Here is a 16,221-nt window from a genome sequence, read left to right as displayed (position 1 = left end):
TCTTTAAGCTCATTTAACTCCTTGTGAGGGGAAAATTACATTACCCGAACGCAACGAAAATCTTCTTTTTGATGCATAGCTATTGCCGCAATAATGATTAACAGTAATAATGAGCTTTTGTCTTTCTTGCGATAAGAATAAAGTAATAGAAGTTAGGGAAGACCTGTGAGTCATCACTTGGACTTTCCCTCTCCACCCCAGAGTGACAGGCTCCCAATTTGTCTTCACTTCCTTAAAGCCCAGCTATTTTTGCAGATTCACAACTATGAGCCATTATCCAAAATGGACCATCACATCATCATTACAGAATGCAAATAAAAGTCATTGAGAACTGCATCTCTCTTTAGTCGTAGCTCTGCTTTCCTGTTTTGCTTATAAGCTCAGAACTGCCAAATCTCATGCACGAAGTGTAAGACTCGCTCATTTGGTGAGCAAATACCATCTCACATACCATCGCTGTGCTTGTAACTTAGCATTCGCATCCCCTCTCCCCCTGACTTGGTGAGTGGGGCCATGGAGGAAGAGGTGAGCACTGCAGCAGCACCGGACTTAAGGACAGGACTGCTACAGGCAGCTGATGACCCAAAGCTGCTGTGTCCATCGTATGTCCTAAGTGAAGCAGCAGGGAGCATGCTATTGCATGACTTAACACCTCTTTTAGGGTAGGAAGATAGGATTCTAGAGTGTTGAGAGACCTGTAACCTGCCTAGAAAGAGACTGTGTTTCCGTTATGTCCTGTACAACAATGAATACAAACCAGGTTTAGCAAAGGGCTGCTAAAGAGATCTTGGTGGGTGAAGGGTCTTCCCTGCAGAAGAATAATTGGATGGGATGTAATCTGAAGTAGGAAACAGGGTGACAGCGCTCCTCCAAAACCCTGCAGCAAAACCTCTCTCCTAGCCTTCTACTATGCAGGCATTAAGTACAGATATCGCACTCTCTTGTTGGGATGCTGCATCTGTCTTCCTTATGGCATGACTGACTTATTTCCATCCTACAGCTCATGGGTTCCCTTTCCACATTTCTAAGCTACACATTAAATCCTTTTAATCTTTTTGGATAACTTACTCAGTCCCGTCTCTTCATCAGTCTTAGTTCTTCCTCAAATTTCCCTGTTTGTATTCTCCACCTCATGTTTTTTATCTTCCACTTTTATCTTCTTCTCTGTCCTGTTCTGCATCATAGTACTGTCCCACATACTTAAGTTGATCTATTGCCTTTGAAGTAACAGGCCACAAATATTATAGCTTGTGTATATCATCTCCATTTATGTCTATTTCAGTGTTTCTTTTTGCATTTACAGTAATCTTTATCTAATGAAGGTTAAACCTCCTGAATTCTTTCCAGCTCTTTCTGTTCCATTTATTCTTCTGGGCATTGCTGAATTTGTTTGTTGTTTTTTCTATTTCTAGTTCTTTTCTGACGATCCATTTGGATAGTCAGTGTTTCCAATATTTGGTAATCTGAAACAATTTCTAAAGTTTATTTTTATTTCAAATCAAATTTCAGTCTAAGATTTCAGTGCTGCACGTACGTACATTGAAAGTGGGTAGCCCTTTTCCTTCTGTCCCCATAGAATCTGACTAGTTTCAGTGAGGAACCGGCTGTGGCCGAGTCAAATCTCTGCTTGCTTTCCATTAGTTCTTCTTGCTTCATCAGTGCCAGGCAGTGTGTATGTGTGTGTATATATATATATATACACACACACACTTTCAGAGTAGTTGCTCTCTGTCAATTAATGATTTTTTAATATGCTATCTCTTAGGCTGTTTTTTAGTATCACATTTGATCTTGCTGTATACTCTTTTCCTTCAGCGCCTTCCTAATAACACACACCCTGATTCTTCAAACATTCCCTTTCCTTTTTATCTACTGTGTTATTCATCACCGCTGTTATTCCTCCCTTGTTTGGCAGTTTGGGTTGGTTGAAAGATCTTTAGGCATCGTTCATCTTGTGTGCTGAGTTGGGACTTTGATAAGGCAAGACACTCACGCTGCTGGCTTACACTTGGCTCCATGTCGTATTAAAAATGTAAGCCTCGTTAATAGAAAGATGAGAGAGCACTCCTTGTTCTTTCAGTAAAGCAAGGTAGGAGGGCTTTAATGTCATGACTGTACTGCTCAGACGAAAATGAATTATTTGTTCAGTGGCACTAGCAAATTGTGATTCCTCATTAATCCACTGGGCACCTAAAAGAAGGATGAGAACAGAGTAACGCCTTGCTTTAGCAATGAGCTGTCTTCCTTTACGTGGGTTCAGTGGTCTGTTTCTTCCTTGCGATGACCGGTGTGGGAGCCAGTCAGCCCTCAGCTATGGAAAAGGTGGTTTTGTTCAGTGGATGCGTGTCCCCCACAAAGTAGCCTGAGACTATTTATTTGTTTTATTTCACTTGTAAAGGATTAAATTACTACATGATCTCCAGGGTGCAGGCATTACCATGTGCTTATTTGACGTGACCCGCAGAGGTTTATCAGAAGCAGATAGTACTCTTCATACTGAGATCTGTTACTTTTTTTCACTGCTAATGCAATGCAAAGGCTGTAAGGAGGAGCTCAGTCTCATCAGCCCAGATCAGTTGCTGCTGCAAGCACTGCTTGCAGAGGAATGCTCAGAGCCTGGCTTTTTGAGACATGCGGCAAACTCATCTTTCCTGGATTAGTGGCTGTCTTAATGCAAAGATTTCCAAGTGAAATGCTACAGTGTTTGTTACATGGGCAGTGAGACTGGCGACCGCATTGGACCCTTTTGATCTTAACATTTCTATATCTGCACTCAGAGCTTTGTTAGAATAGACCAATACATGTTAGGGAACTTCTAGAGGATAAAATATCTTTCTTCTTTATTTAGAAGTGGAAACTGTGAAAGATTTTCTAAACAAATGGTTCTTAACATGCCAGGAAGATGCCTGGTTAAGTAGCTGGAAAAATGTTTTCAGTAAACAACTTGCTGCTTGTCTAATAGTAATGTTGCAGCGTAAGCTCAGTATTAATTTTCTGGAGTGGTAGCTCCTCTTTATCACTTGGCTTCAGGATTCCAAAAGGAAAATGTTTCCATAATCTGTCAAAAGAGTTGCTGGGCCATTATTACTTTAAATGGCTATTAAGAAATGAACAACCAAGACTTAGGTCAGTGAAATCTGTGCTAAAGATAAGAATTCCTGGTTATAATCTACACTAGTTGCTGGATTTTGTTTTCTGACTATAGACGAGGATCTAGTTCTCCTTACAAGTATTTCCGTGACAAGGCAACTGATTCACAGTGTAAAATTGTGGTAGAGAGAGAAAATTATTTTAGCCTTATAAATTTGCAGCAGCACATTCAGAAATACAAAAATAGGTTCATTGAAACGTTTGAATGGGTACTGTTACACTGGTGTTTGGAAATGACAAAGTGAGTGGAGGCTTAACCGATACCCATCCGATAATTTACCAAATGCATGGGATGGGTCAGTCCTACCACAGCATCTAAGAGTTTATCAGACAATTCTGTCATGCAGTTCTTAAAAAAAAAAAAAAAAAAGCCACCCAAAACAACCAAAGGGGTTTTTTCCTCTCTAATGTCCTTCTGTTCATCCTCATCCCTCAAAAGCTGTGTGTGACAAGCAGTATCCCTTTGCCCAGAAAGCTGTCTTTATAAGCACTGCCTCTTACGGCAGTGTGGAGCAGCGGTGTTTCCACATGAAGCAATGTCTCTGTATCCGTAGCAGTCTTTTTAGCATGGAAACGATCTCTCAATACTGCAGCTTTAATCTCTGAAAATAGGCCAAAATATTATCTAATGTAGCACAAGAGCTGCACAATCCTATTTGTGGTAATACTATGCAGAGGTCACCTTTGCCACACTTCGATCAAGTATTGAAGGGAAATGGGATTGTTACTCCTCTGGCTGCCCAAGTGTGTCCTCTGGAAGCTTAACTGGATGAAGAGAAGACGTGTGTCTACGATATTGACAGTGAACTGAAGAAATACTTCACAGACCCTTCATTTGTATAAAATGTGAGCCTTTTTAGCAGCTGCTGAACTGGCTGAGAGATTATTGTACTTACTACATAGTCAAAAAAGAGACAACTTAGCAATCAGTATCTGGAACCCAAAACTTAGAACTGCAGTCTGGATGAGATTTTTTCTCAAAAATCTCAAAGCCCTGCAGGAGCGCTTTGCGGTTTCCAGGACAGAGATGTTGCTTCAATGATTTACCCGGCCATGACGGCTGATGTGCATGAGGGCAGAACAGTCTCTCATTGCGCCGCAGCTATACCAACTCTCCAGTGCTATCAGGCATAAACCTCGTCTCTTCCAGTAAAGTAAGTGTCAAAGACAGGGAACAGTCGTGGTAAAGTTGTTTTACGTGAGCATTTTTTGGTACGTTAATCTTTCAGCTTTCTGTAACTCATGCCTATTATATGTTCATAAATGTGTTTATGCCACCTTATACGTTTATAAAGTCATGCTTCACTGTTACATTTGAACACACCCCACATGATGGAAAGTAAGACAGCAAATACCTTCTGTTCTGATTTACCTCTTTCTGCCTGAGAAGAAACAAACCTTTTATCTTCACCTCATGTATTATTACTAGCAGACTTCTGAAGTATACATGTAAGATTCTAGACTCTGCTGTACTGCACACAACTTCCAGAAATGGTAAAAGATTTAGTATCTGCTTTGTCTGAGGCTTCAAAGAGTCTGTGTTTCTGCTTTGCTTATAGAAATAAAATCCTTAGGAACAAATTCCAAATCGGATTTTGAATGTAATTAGTAACAAAAGAGTAGCAAAATAACTTTTGAGGAGGAGATTATACTAATATTACTAATCTAGTAGCTCACTTTATTTGATCCCAGTGTCTTTTTCTACCAGTCTGTTCTGTGATACTCAGTAACATCACGGTATTTTTCTACACAGTATTTTCAGAACCCTAATAAGCTCCACTTATTTTTCCATATTTTAAAAAAAATGTACTACTGTTGAAATGTAACTGCTTGTTGTAACTGGTTAACACAATTGTACAGAGAAAGCAAATGAAGTCTGTAAAATTTCATGAAGAATAGGTTATTACGTAAATTGCATGCCAGGAAGAAGACCTGGAAAACTGAATAACTTGTAGTTCAAAGGAATAAGCAACCTTTCACGTGAAAGTTTCTATTGAAAGGGTGATATATACAGGAATCAGAAGTACCTGGATGCACAAAGGTACAGTATAATAAAGGACAATGCTCAACTGGAGAAAGATAGTCTGCAAAAATGACATGATGATGTTCTGTAATTGCCTTTCACTGGCAATTTATCAGTTACATTGAGTAAAAAGCCTTGGAAGCTCAACTTAGGTTATGAAAGAGTATTATTTCCATTCCGTGCATCATCATGACTGATTGAGAATATAAAGACCAAATTACTTTTGGATGCATCTGCATAACTCTACAGCCTGCAGTGATGTAGCGCTGTTTTATCTGGCTATATAATTCAGGGTGGTTTTGTTTACAATGTGGATTTCATGATTTCATGATGCATCTTTCTTCTTGGGCTCTCTCTGCAGGAGTAAATGGAATAAAATGTACAAAAAAACTTGGTTTGACAGTAAAGGCAGCAAAGTCACTCTGAAAGCACCAGGAAAAAAAAAAAAAGTGCTATTCAACTGCATTTGGTGTGAAAATTGCAGTACTATTTATGCAGAACTAGACAAGTCATTTAACAAACGAGTATGCTCCGCTTTCACCTAATTCCAGCTCTCTCCTCAAAAATGTCTTGGGAAAAGAGAAAGAAACAGCAAAAATTTTCCTTTAAGTTTTGCAGTCAAAATTCTAGTTTCCTTCCCATAAGACTATCTGTAGTTAGCTTTGAGTTCTTGTTCTTTTTTTTTTTAATGGAGCTTTTACTGATAAAGATCTGCAGAGCATAGGAGATGCCACACACAATTTTAATTTGCTCTTCTGATAATTTGCAAATTGACACTGTTTGTTTTGTGTCTGTCTGTCTATTCTATCCCCAGGGTTAGCGGACTTTCTCCTTTCATGGGAGACAACGACAACGAAACCCTAGCCAATGTGACCTCAGCAACGTGGGACTTCGACGATGAGGCTTTTGATGAAATCTCTGATGATGCCAAGGACTTTATCAGCAATCTACTAAAGAAAGATATGAAGTAAAGCTGTTGGACTTGATAGACTTTTCTATGTTTGCATTTAGCTGAACTTGTCATTCTTGTTTCCCCACTGTGAATCTCCACATCAACGCCGGCACCTCTGGCGATACTTTATAAGGAGCTCTGTGTGCCCGTCTCTCTGTGTGCAGCTCTGGTTTATTTTACACGCAGGGTGCAGGGTCTGAATGGAGTGCTTTCTTTTAATTGCCTGCTCATTCTGCTTTTCCCTTCCCTCGGGCAAGATGCACCCTGAGGTTTTGTGTGGCTACTCTTATTTTCACTGTTGTGTGACACAGATTCCTGCATGACACGTTCCGTCTTGATCTGAATGGGTTGCAATCTTGCCAGATTTATTTCCATGTGTTGCTTTTAAGTGCGGTACCTGTGAGTAGGCAGCCTTCCTATAAACCTAGTAGTTGGGCAAGAAAAAAAAAAAATCAGAGTTGGAATCCCTGTTTACAGCAGACTCTGAACAAACCAAGGAAAGGAAACGTACTTCTTCCAATGAGTTTGCAGTCGGATGGATGGATGGAGAACAGAGGGTTATTTATCTGTGTACCAGGAACAAAGTGAAGAATGGGTGTGGCTTGATTAGCGATTCGGACATTCCTGTTTTGTTAAATGTTCAGTGCTGCAGGGAAGGAGGGTATTAAGTAGTGGGAAAGGGGAAATCTCCGTAAGTGACGGAAAGGAGATCTGGGACAGGGTTCTGCCAGCATGAGGTAGCTGAATCATTGCCATTGTGGCTCTGCTGTATGTGTTCCATGCCTAAAACATATGGCTTTTTGTACTTTGTTTTATAATGTTTTATTAACACTTAAAAATGCACAGTTTTCTCTCAAAAAAACCCACAGAAATTGTGAAAGTGAGTTTAAGAAGCAAGCACGGCTGGGAAAGCAGTGCCATGTGATCTATGTTGCTAAATTTAGGCAACAGAAAAATCAGCTCTCGGAAAAGAGAGCGCAAAATAATGTCAAAGCAGGTAGGTTCAACTATCGTTAATGACAACACTGACTAGTCTTTTTATATAAAAACAGGAGTCGCTTAAATTGTACTCAATGTCTTCAGCATCCTTGGCTGCAAAAAGACACCAAAACCATGGAAGCCAAAAAACTTTCCAAAGATAGGATGAAGAAATATATGGCCAGAAGAAAATGGCAGGTAATGAAGAGGACATAGAATTGGGCTAGTTATCCTAATAAGTCTCTTTATTTCTAATGTTTATGATTCTGAGAAACATGTCATGCCAGGTGGTTTCTGCTGCTGGTGAAAACTCCAGTGGGGCCAGAGTATGAATGCAGTAGAGCAGGTTTGGTTTCTACGGGCGAGCAGTAGGAGGGTGCACGGCTACATATGTGTAATACGTGATGTTTCCATTTCAGACTACTAAAAGGCATATGAGTTCAAGTATAGTTTTTCCTGTTCTTTTGGGGGTATGACCATCTCTCCTCCCTGCCCTCTCCATGCCTCTGAGGCCTGGGGGATTATGTTATCCTTAACAAACCTGAACAGCTAGGGAAAAGCTTATCTGCCTGGCCTCTCTAAAGATGATGCCTCATTCCGTGGTAGTTTCATTCTCCTAAGCCAGTAGTTCTGTCCTGTTGGAGCACCAAGCTTCTCATGGATTTGGTCAGATTGGCTTAATAATTTTCTTTGACGTATTTGGTCTCCGTATCTTCTTTTTTCTTAATGCTGGAACTGTTGCAGCAGGTCCATCTGTGCCGTTCTGATAGCTAGGGGAGTTGATGCATAAAATCCTGGATCCAGCCTTTTGAGTAGCCTACAAAATATTCATTTATGTAAATCTACATTTCCTGTTACGTTCTACTGTACATGTTTCTTAGGAGCTCATGTACAAAAATACAAGTGTCCGTACTGGAGGCAACGTAGTTTGAGCATATTTTAGTATCCTGGTGGTTGATTCTCGAGCCTGTCAGAGGTCTGCTTCCATCATGCAGATGGTACTTTCTCATTCATTTCATATCAGCTGGTTATTCATCCTTGATGAAACTCAGTCCAGCCCATATAGCTGTTGAGAGAGCCGTCCGCCACCAGAGTTAAGTTCCAGCTAAACAGGACATAGCTTTTTTGCTGGCGCTCTTCTCGCACAGTGGTTTTTATCCGCAGCTAACAGAGACATTCATTTAGGTATGAGTTCATCAGGGGAAGTTTATATCTGCAACTAAATTTGGTAATTCAGACCAGCCTGCTCTGTCTCTCCTAAAACAACAGAGCTATATATAAGCAGTTTGTCCACGATTCCAGTGAGGTTTGCAGAGATCCCAGATAATTTGTCCGAAGCACAATTGTTACAGAAAATCACATGCCGGTTGGATTGGACTGATCGGAAGCCTTTTATGTTATGTCTTAGAAAACAGGCCATGCTGTCCGAGCAATAGGAAGGCTGTCGTCCATGGCAATGATTTCTGGTATGAGTGGGAGGAAGGCCTCTGGGAGCTCGCCTACCAGCCCTATAAATGCAGACAAAGTAGAGAATGAAGGTAAGGAATTTTGCTGCACCATATTTTTACCTCTCTGTGACTCCTACTAAAACTTTCAGCAAGATTTGAGAGACCAATCATTAAGTTGGTTATTCCTGCTCTCTCTCTCGCGCTGTTTTTATCTTTTTTTATTTTAAAGAAATCTATCAAAAATTCATTGTTCTCATATTGTTCTGCTACTCAAAATGCTGCAGTATAAGTACCGGCAGTAAACTCTTCTCTTTCTAAAGCCAAAGAATTAAGGCAGATTTGTCAGCTGCACATTCTATCAGTTTGGGAATGCATGTTTATACAAAGATTACAGTGATGTATTGCCTTCTCATGCAAGCGAGCAAGCAATAAAGTATTAACACTTGCTGTAACCAAGACGTGTCCTCTGCATTAACCATGCTCCTCAGACAGGGCCATTTAAGAACAAAAATAATGCGTCTACATTATTCCCCTATGTCCCCATTTGAAATGTGGATTTGTGGTGTGTAACAACCAAAGGTGCAGATGTTTGACACTTCTGAAAATGCAGCAAGTCACTTTGACATATCCACACAGACTGCGGGCCTGATACAAGTTGAACTTGTTTACCCCTCTGACTAGCAAAAGTCCAGGTTTGGTTAGAAACAAATTCAAGGGAGAAATAAAGATGATTTGTAGCGTGGTGGCCTGCATGTTGATTTCATTCTATTTATGGCCTGAATCCTTGTCCAGCTGCGAAAGATTGGCACAAAACTAAGCAGCTAACGTCCTCACTGTCCCATTAGCCTTACAGAATTAAGTGAAATAAAAGATGCTTTCATTACCATCTGGTAATTAAAAATTTAAATGCATCTTTTGAGAACATGCCCTGTAAAATATTTAACTATCTCTTCACTCTCCTCCAGATGCTTTCCTTGAAGAAGTGGCTGAAGAAAAGCCCCACGTAAAGCCATATTTTACTAAAACCATCCTTGACATGGAGGTTGTGGAAGGAAGTGCTGCTAGATTTGACTGCAAAATTGAAGGTACTTTGAATTAGCATATCTGTTCCTTTCTTTCCTTCCTTGCCAGCTTTCTGCATTGTGCTGTTGTTTAACTTTTTCTTTTTTTTTCCTGTATTATTGTTGAGTTGGTGCCATTTTGCTTTACCAATATCTGCATGTCACAGCATGAATGTGTTGCAATAACAGAAATTATTTGGAGCTGCATGGGCTTGTTCGGTGCTTGCCATAGGACAGAAGTCTCCAAGAGTCAATGTGTGAATCACTAATTCAGAATAGCAAGTGGGAACAGTAAGATGATTTTTGAGGGTAGAAACAGTAAAAACAAGATGCAATGTAGTACCACAAATTGCAAGAGTACGCTCTTAGAGACTGCTAACCAGAAGCCAAGAATAAGTAGGAATTCACTCATCTGAAATGACAGACAAGTTTCAGACCACAAGATAACTTTAAGCCATACATACGTTGTATTAAAGGCAAACAAGTCCTTGACAGTGTATTTGCATGAGAAGTAATGATAATATCATTGCACTGGTTACAAAAGTCAAGAAAATACTGTATTGTTGTTTGTTTTTTTTAACTTACAAGTTCAAGAAAGAAAACTCAAACTGGAATACGCAGATAGAAAGAATAAATTTATGAGAAAGCATTTAAGGAGCTTGGGCTTAGTCAGCCTAACAGTCTGAAGGCCAAGACTGCTAGCACTTCTGTTGCAATGAGATTGAACCTTCTGTATCACAGCTGTTGATGAAAGCTAGAAATTGTGAAGAGCTGTTAAAACAAAACATGGATAGTCGGTACCATACTGCATGTGTGTAAGTTAGACAATTTCTAATCTTAAAATGAGGTTCAGAAACTGCCTCACTGACCTTCTGCTTGTTTGTTTCTGTGCTCCTAATCTCTTTCACTGCCTGTGTTTCCTACCTCACAGCGGAGATGTGAGGATGGATTATTGTTGCTGATGGATGCTCAGCGTGAGGGGTATGTGCATAAGTACTGCATGGAATAAAATATATGGATGTACCACGGCTGACGTTCCAAACTTTCCAGTGTATCACTGTAATGTTCGTTGTGTATTAGGGATTCCTGCACTTTATTTCTGCTCAGTGGGAAGTCATCCTCCCGTCACAGTCCAGAACCTGGCTGAGGCAACAAGCCTTCAATTTGTTATAGCAGCCAAGAGTACTGTATAGGGGATTGTTCTCCAGAATGCATTGTACAGCCCTGCTCTGGATCCTTCGAGTATAGCAGAGCCATTTGCTTCACAAAAGGCTCCAAAACTCCTGTTGAGATGCATAATCAAAATGCTTTTCTTAGACTCGCTCGCTTGTCCTAACAAAAACAAATAGGAAATGGGAGTGCCACGGCCACCGTACAGGACAGGCTGGTGCGTGAGGAGCAGATTAGGAGGAGGAAGATTCAGAATAGCCACAACAAAGCAACCTGAGAAGGATATTAAATTGTAGTTGTAGTCCAAAACTCCTTACCCTTGAAATTCTGAATCTCAGTGTTGGGAACTGTGGTTTCCACATAAGCTGCAACGTAAGGTGAGCCCCAAACACACTATTAGAGTCCCTCGCTGGCTGACGTCCGGGACACACAAAAAGCTGTCTGCAGTCACTGCTGAAGTAGTGGAAAGTCGAATCTAGTGAGTACCTCAGTGCTAACTTCCAATTTTTTGCTATTCATAATAAAGTTGTTCCAGGTAAACGTGAAGTAAAAAAGCCTCAGATCATCTACATTTATTTTAAATAGAAGTCAATGAAATATTTGTCTATCAACATATTGGTATGTCCGTGCACAGACGTAGAATTAAAGCTTAAAGTAATTACCGATTAGTTAATACTCGTTTATTGCAATTGCTGTTCTCTCTCCACTATTGCAGGCTATCCTGACCCTGAGGTAATGTGGTACAAAGATGATCAGCCTGTCAAGGAGTCCCGTCACTTCCAGATAGATTATGATGAAGATGGGAACTGTTCTTTGACTATTTCTGAAGTATGTGGGGACGATGATGCCAAATACACCTGCAAAGCTGTTAACAGCCTTGGGGAAGCCACGTGCACCGCAGAACTCCTTGTGGAAACAATGGGAAAAGAAGGAGAAGATGAAGATGAGGAGGAGGAAGAATGAAACAAGGCTCAAAGAAAAAAAAGATGAAAAAAATATATTTAAAGACTCTCCTAATAAGGCTCAGAAAACCAAGTTATCAAAAGCACCTTGTGTGATACGTAGGTCTTTGGGGGGTTGTTTTTTCAGCGTGATCAGTTGATACCTGTTTGCTTTATGTATGGGCATTAATTCAAATCAGCAGGCAATTTTAAGTTGCTAGCATGATTGGAGTTACTTTAAGCAAGACATCAACTAAGTTGCCCAGTCTATTTTTAAAATCAAATGTACAGAAAACAAGTCTACAGTTATATTCTGAACGTCTTAAAGAAAAACAGTCTATTTACTGAGCTCATTGCTCTATACCATCACTTTCCTCAGCCAAAACTGCAGCTAAGTTGGCTCCCCAAGATCTACTTTACAAGGAATCATTTGCCAGACACGCAGTGAATCTCTCCAGTCCTAAGAAACAGGCTGCTCCCCGAGTGCTATCTTCTATAAGGGAAGGTCTGACACAGCCAGCATTGCAATTTGTATGTTGGAATGGTTCATTTTTCATTTGTTTTAACAGAATTTCACGGTCCTAACTTCAAACTACCGCCCTTTCTCAGTGCGCTGTTAGTGCCGTTGTGATACTGGCTAAAGTGAAACATCCAGGTGGTTTCCTGAGATACTTCTGATCTTGCTTTTAACCGGCTGATCACACCTTGTCACCTTTCCCTTATAGAACCCGTCACTTCCGTGCAGTTACAGCTGCCTAGTTAAGAAACAGACTGAAAACGCAGACTGAGAATATTTGCTGTTGTTCTGGTCAGTCTAATAATGACTTATGATTCATATATATGCTGCTGTGAAAAAAACAGGTTATTGCACAACCAGTAACTTCTATGTGCGTGTGTGTGAATGGAATCCCAGGTTAGTTAAAGTTTTACTTGCATTTATTTGGTGATTGCAAAACAGATTTCAACTGATGATAAGCTGGAAACTCCCACAGATTTTTGGAGTAGCCAAAAAGATAGTAGCCTGGATTACAAACTCCTTTATACTTAGCATTTTCCAAAGAATCTTAACCTATATAGGACCTATTTCTACCTTATGAGCTTGACTGTCTTGTTTTTGTCTTGAACCTGCACCAGTAAGGCTGTTGCGTTTTTTAAAAATGCAGAAAAACAAAACAAAACAAAAAAATCCAAACCCCAGGTTTTTTCTCAGAAATGGTTAATGCACTCAGACCTAGTAACTTTGCTTTCCTTTCACAGTATTGGCACTTTTTAATTTTTTTTTGTTGTTGTTCAGAGGTAATATCAGAGGCTGCAAGGTGATATGCATAATCCAAAACCAGTGTGTCTTATATCTATGTATCATTCCAAAAGTGATTCTTTTTCTTTTCCACTTTGTGTGTGTAAAGTGCAACCGTTTGCATTTCAAAGGTTACCTCTTTAAAAAAAAACCATTACCTTAAATCCTCACCACTAAGTAGTCAGTGTACTTTAATACAGGTGTGTATAATATCAACCTTAGGTTGTTTGATATTACCTAGTTGTGTATGTGTTTCATATGATTTGCTCTTCTACATTCAAAGCTCAACTGATGTGGATGACACAATGGTTTTTAACTGCTTTACTCTTTGTTGCTAAGTTCAGATTGCCAGCATGTCTTTTCCTTTTCAATTGATAAAAGCCTGTTATACTAAACACAGTATTGCCACAATTCCTTATACAGAAAGGTTTTGAATCTGATTTAGAGCATACAGAGCTTTTCTCACGTTTTTTTTTTAATGTTTTAGGCAACAACGGGGTGTATTTTGTACCTAAATGAAAATACGCTAATGTTCTCCCTGTTTGTTAAACCATCAGAATTGCAAAGATGAGAACGCTACGGCTGTAGTTACTCACAGTTCCTAAATAAATAATACCACAAAGCATGCTCCTTGTATACTCTATTGCAGGCGTCACTGCGTTCACGTTGGCTAAGCATATCAGTAACAGCGGTCTTCTCCTATTCTGTCCTGAGACCTGCTTGGCACAAAAATGGATGAGGTGGCAACAGTGAAACCTCCTCGATCTTTGTGGTGCTGCTGCACTTCTCCTACCCCATCAGCGCAGGCTAGCGCCGCGCGGAGGCTGCTCTGCCCGAATGCTATCAGGTACAGCCTGGGGCCGACACTATTTGTAGCCGTGTGCTCTGCCACACGTCTCTGGCCTCATCGCATCCTTCACAATGAACAGAATTGTAAATGTGGATGGGGCACCATGACAGCCGTGGTTTTCTTTTGCAGTTAAGAACTCCCTTACGGGAGTTCCCGGTGGGGAAACGTATAGTTCAGAAAGACCGTAAGAGCAAGACAGAAAAAATTCAGGGAAGTCTAAATGTAGATGTGTACTTACACCAATGTTCCTAAAAACTGTAAAGATGAAGATATTTAGCAAATATGCTTGCGCTGCCTTTATGCAGACTTCTTCTAACATGCAGTCCAAGACACCACGGACCATGCAGGACCACACAGAAACTCCCTACAGCAAAGACTGTGAAACATCCTGCTTGTAGCAACACGTTTCTTGAGCAAATCTTCAGCCCTTGGAACAGTCATCTTTGCAAGGTGTGCTCTACTCTCTTGTGAATGTGCCTAACTTTACTCATTGGCTGCTGGTTTCCGTTCAGGTAGGCACGTGCGTAAAGCAGTAAAAGGTCCGGCTCTGATGGCCTGGTCTGCGGGCATGGCAAGGTCTGTGGGTGCGTGTACTGGGTGTCAAAACCCAGACTCAATATTGGTGTTCCTGCACAGATTTTTCCCTTCCCTCTCCTCCTTCACTAGTCCTTCCACGTCCCACAGGCTATAAACTGCCTATTTTTCTTTTTCCCCTAAGGACATAACTAGCTTACCATCTCCCTGTTGCCTCCTATTAACACCCCTTCTAGTCTGCAGGAAACGACAACCTCCACTTCAAAAAAGATGTGATATGTATCTAATTCAACTCTGAGCAACTGACTCCAACCTGTATTTGACCTTGAATTTTTTGTTGTTTAAAGAATAGAAATCTATTTCCAGTGAAGAAGGATATTTTATGTACTTGAAATCCTGTCTCATTTTGCCAGCCATCCTAATTGGTCTAATAAAAGGTATTACCTCTTCCTATAAACCTTGTCTTGCTTGTATAGTTTGCAGAAAGCCACTCTTGGGGTGTGGTAGGGTTGAAACAATCCCCAATAGCGGAGGTTATGCAAGACATTGGTACTGCCCACGATGGACCACTTACTACTTCTTGTATTTCTTTTGTATAAAATTCAGTCTTGTCAAGAGACATGGAAAATTTGGGACGGGCCACTGATTTTCACTACTCGGGTTTCTGGATTTGCAGAAACTTCATTTAATTACAGGCCTGTCCAACCACCCAAGCATCCTGTGCGTATTTCTGGTTGATGAAGAGACCTTTGCTAATTCTATGCGTGGCGTGCAGAGACTTCCGTATCACTGTTTCTCTTTGCTCACAAGGAAAACGGCGCAGGACTTCATAGCTCTCTCCTCTGTACTGAGTGTCAGGCTTTGAAAATGTAGAAAATTTTTTTAGTTGCATACATGAATAATGAATGATCTGTTTCTCTAAAATTTCTTGGAATATTCATCGGAACATTGCACTAAAACATTTCTGTTTGAAAATGAAATTCTCATAAATCATCTTTGAATTTTGAGCCCTACTGACGGCAAGAGATGTGTACGTAACGTCATGAATTAGGCCACATAAATACTTATGTGAAAGCAGAATTTGCTGGGACGGGGAAGGAGACTTATGCTGTTGTTCTGCACTGCTCATAAACGAACTGCACCATAACCAGCATGAAAAATAAATTGAGAATTGTTTCTGGAAGTTAAGTAACTTCACAGAATATTTACAATTTCTGTAAGAAAAAAAAATAAAATTCATGCTTTCATTGTAACTCTTTGGAAAGCTGGTTCTAGTTACATCTCCCCTGAAGAGTACGCTTGAATTTGTGTTGCTATCAAAGCAACGCTATCCAGGTTTTTGCTATTGTATAGAACTTCAGCAGAAAATGAGTTACAGCTCCGGCTGCGCTCAGCTTCAGCAGCTTATTCAACTACAAAAGTGATGAAAACCTACTAAATATTCCTAAAATAACTTCAACTTGAAAACTAACGCTATTAATTTCTCTGAGGAAATGACAGACCTATTTCTTCCCGCAGGAGGGAGACCGCAGAGGGCCATTTTTAACCTGTTTTAAAATGTGATCGAAAAGGTCGCTTATCACCGGGCCGGGAAGCGCCAGGCCTGCCCCCCCCCGCGTGGCGCCCCGGCCGGGCCGACCGGGCGGGCACGGGGCAGCGCTGCGCGCCAAGTGAAACTCCCCAGGAACCTGCCACCGCTCTCGGTTCGCGCCTCCGAGCTCCCCTTTGCGGGCACCAGAGGATCCGGCTGTGACCTGGGGCGGGGGGACACGGCGCCGATCCCACCGGAGGGCCGGCGGGACCGCCGCCGCCCGCAA

General features: G+C 40.9%; 1 protein-coding gene across 2 annotated transcripts in view; it reads left to right on the top strand.

The window, feature by feature from the left end:
• MYLK (myosin light chain kinase) overlaps positions 1 to 13,645 on the top strand; it is a 220,059-nt gene extending 206,414 nt beyond the window's left edge. For both annotated transcript variants that reach the window (XM_076342984.1, XM_076342985.1), the window contains 5 exons: positions 5,988 to 6,140; positions 7,178 to 7,301; positions 8,512 to 8,641; positions 9,517 to 9,636; positions 11,498 to 13,645. In XM_076342984.1, coding sequence (XP_076199099.1) covers positions 5,988 to 6,140; positions 7,178 to 7,301; positions 8,512 to 8,641; positions 9,517 to 9,636; positions 11,498 to 11,745 — 775 coding nt within the window. In that variant the 3' untranslated portion in view covers positions 11,746 to 13,645. The remainder of the gene's footprint in view (positions 1 to 5,987; positions 6,141 to 7,177; positions 7,302 to 8,511; positions 8,642 to 9,516; positions 9,637 to 11,497) is intronic.
• Positions 13,646 to 16,221: the final 2,576 nt, after the last annotated feature.

Source organism: Aptenodytes patagonicus, chromosome 6 (genome assembly GCF_965638725.1).
Source record: "Aptenodytes patagonicus chromosome 6, bAptPat1.pri.cur, whole genome shotgun sequence".
NCBI lineage: Eukaryota > Metazoa > Chordata > Aves > Sphenisciformes > Spheniscidae > Aptenodytes > Aptenodytes patagonicus.
The sequence above is the reverse complement of the archived record's forward strand: the minus strand, read 5'-3'. Positions and strand labels throughout refer to the sequence as shown.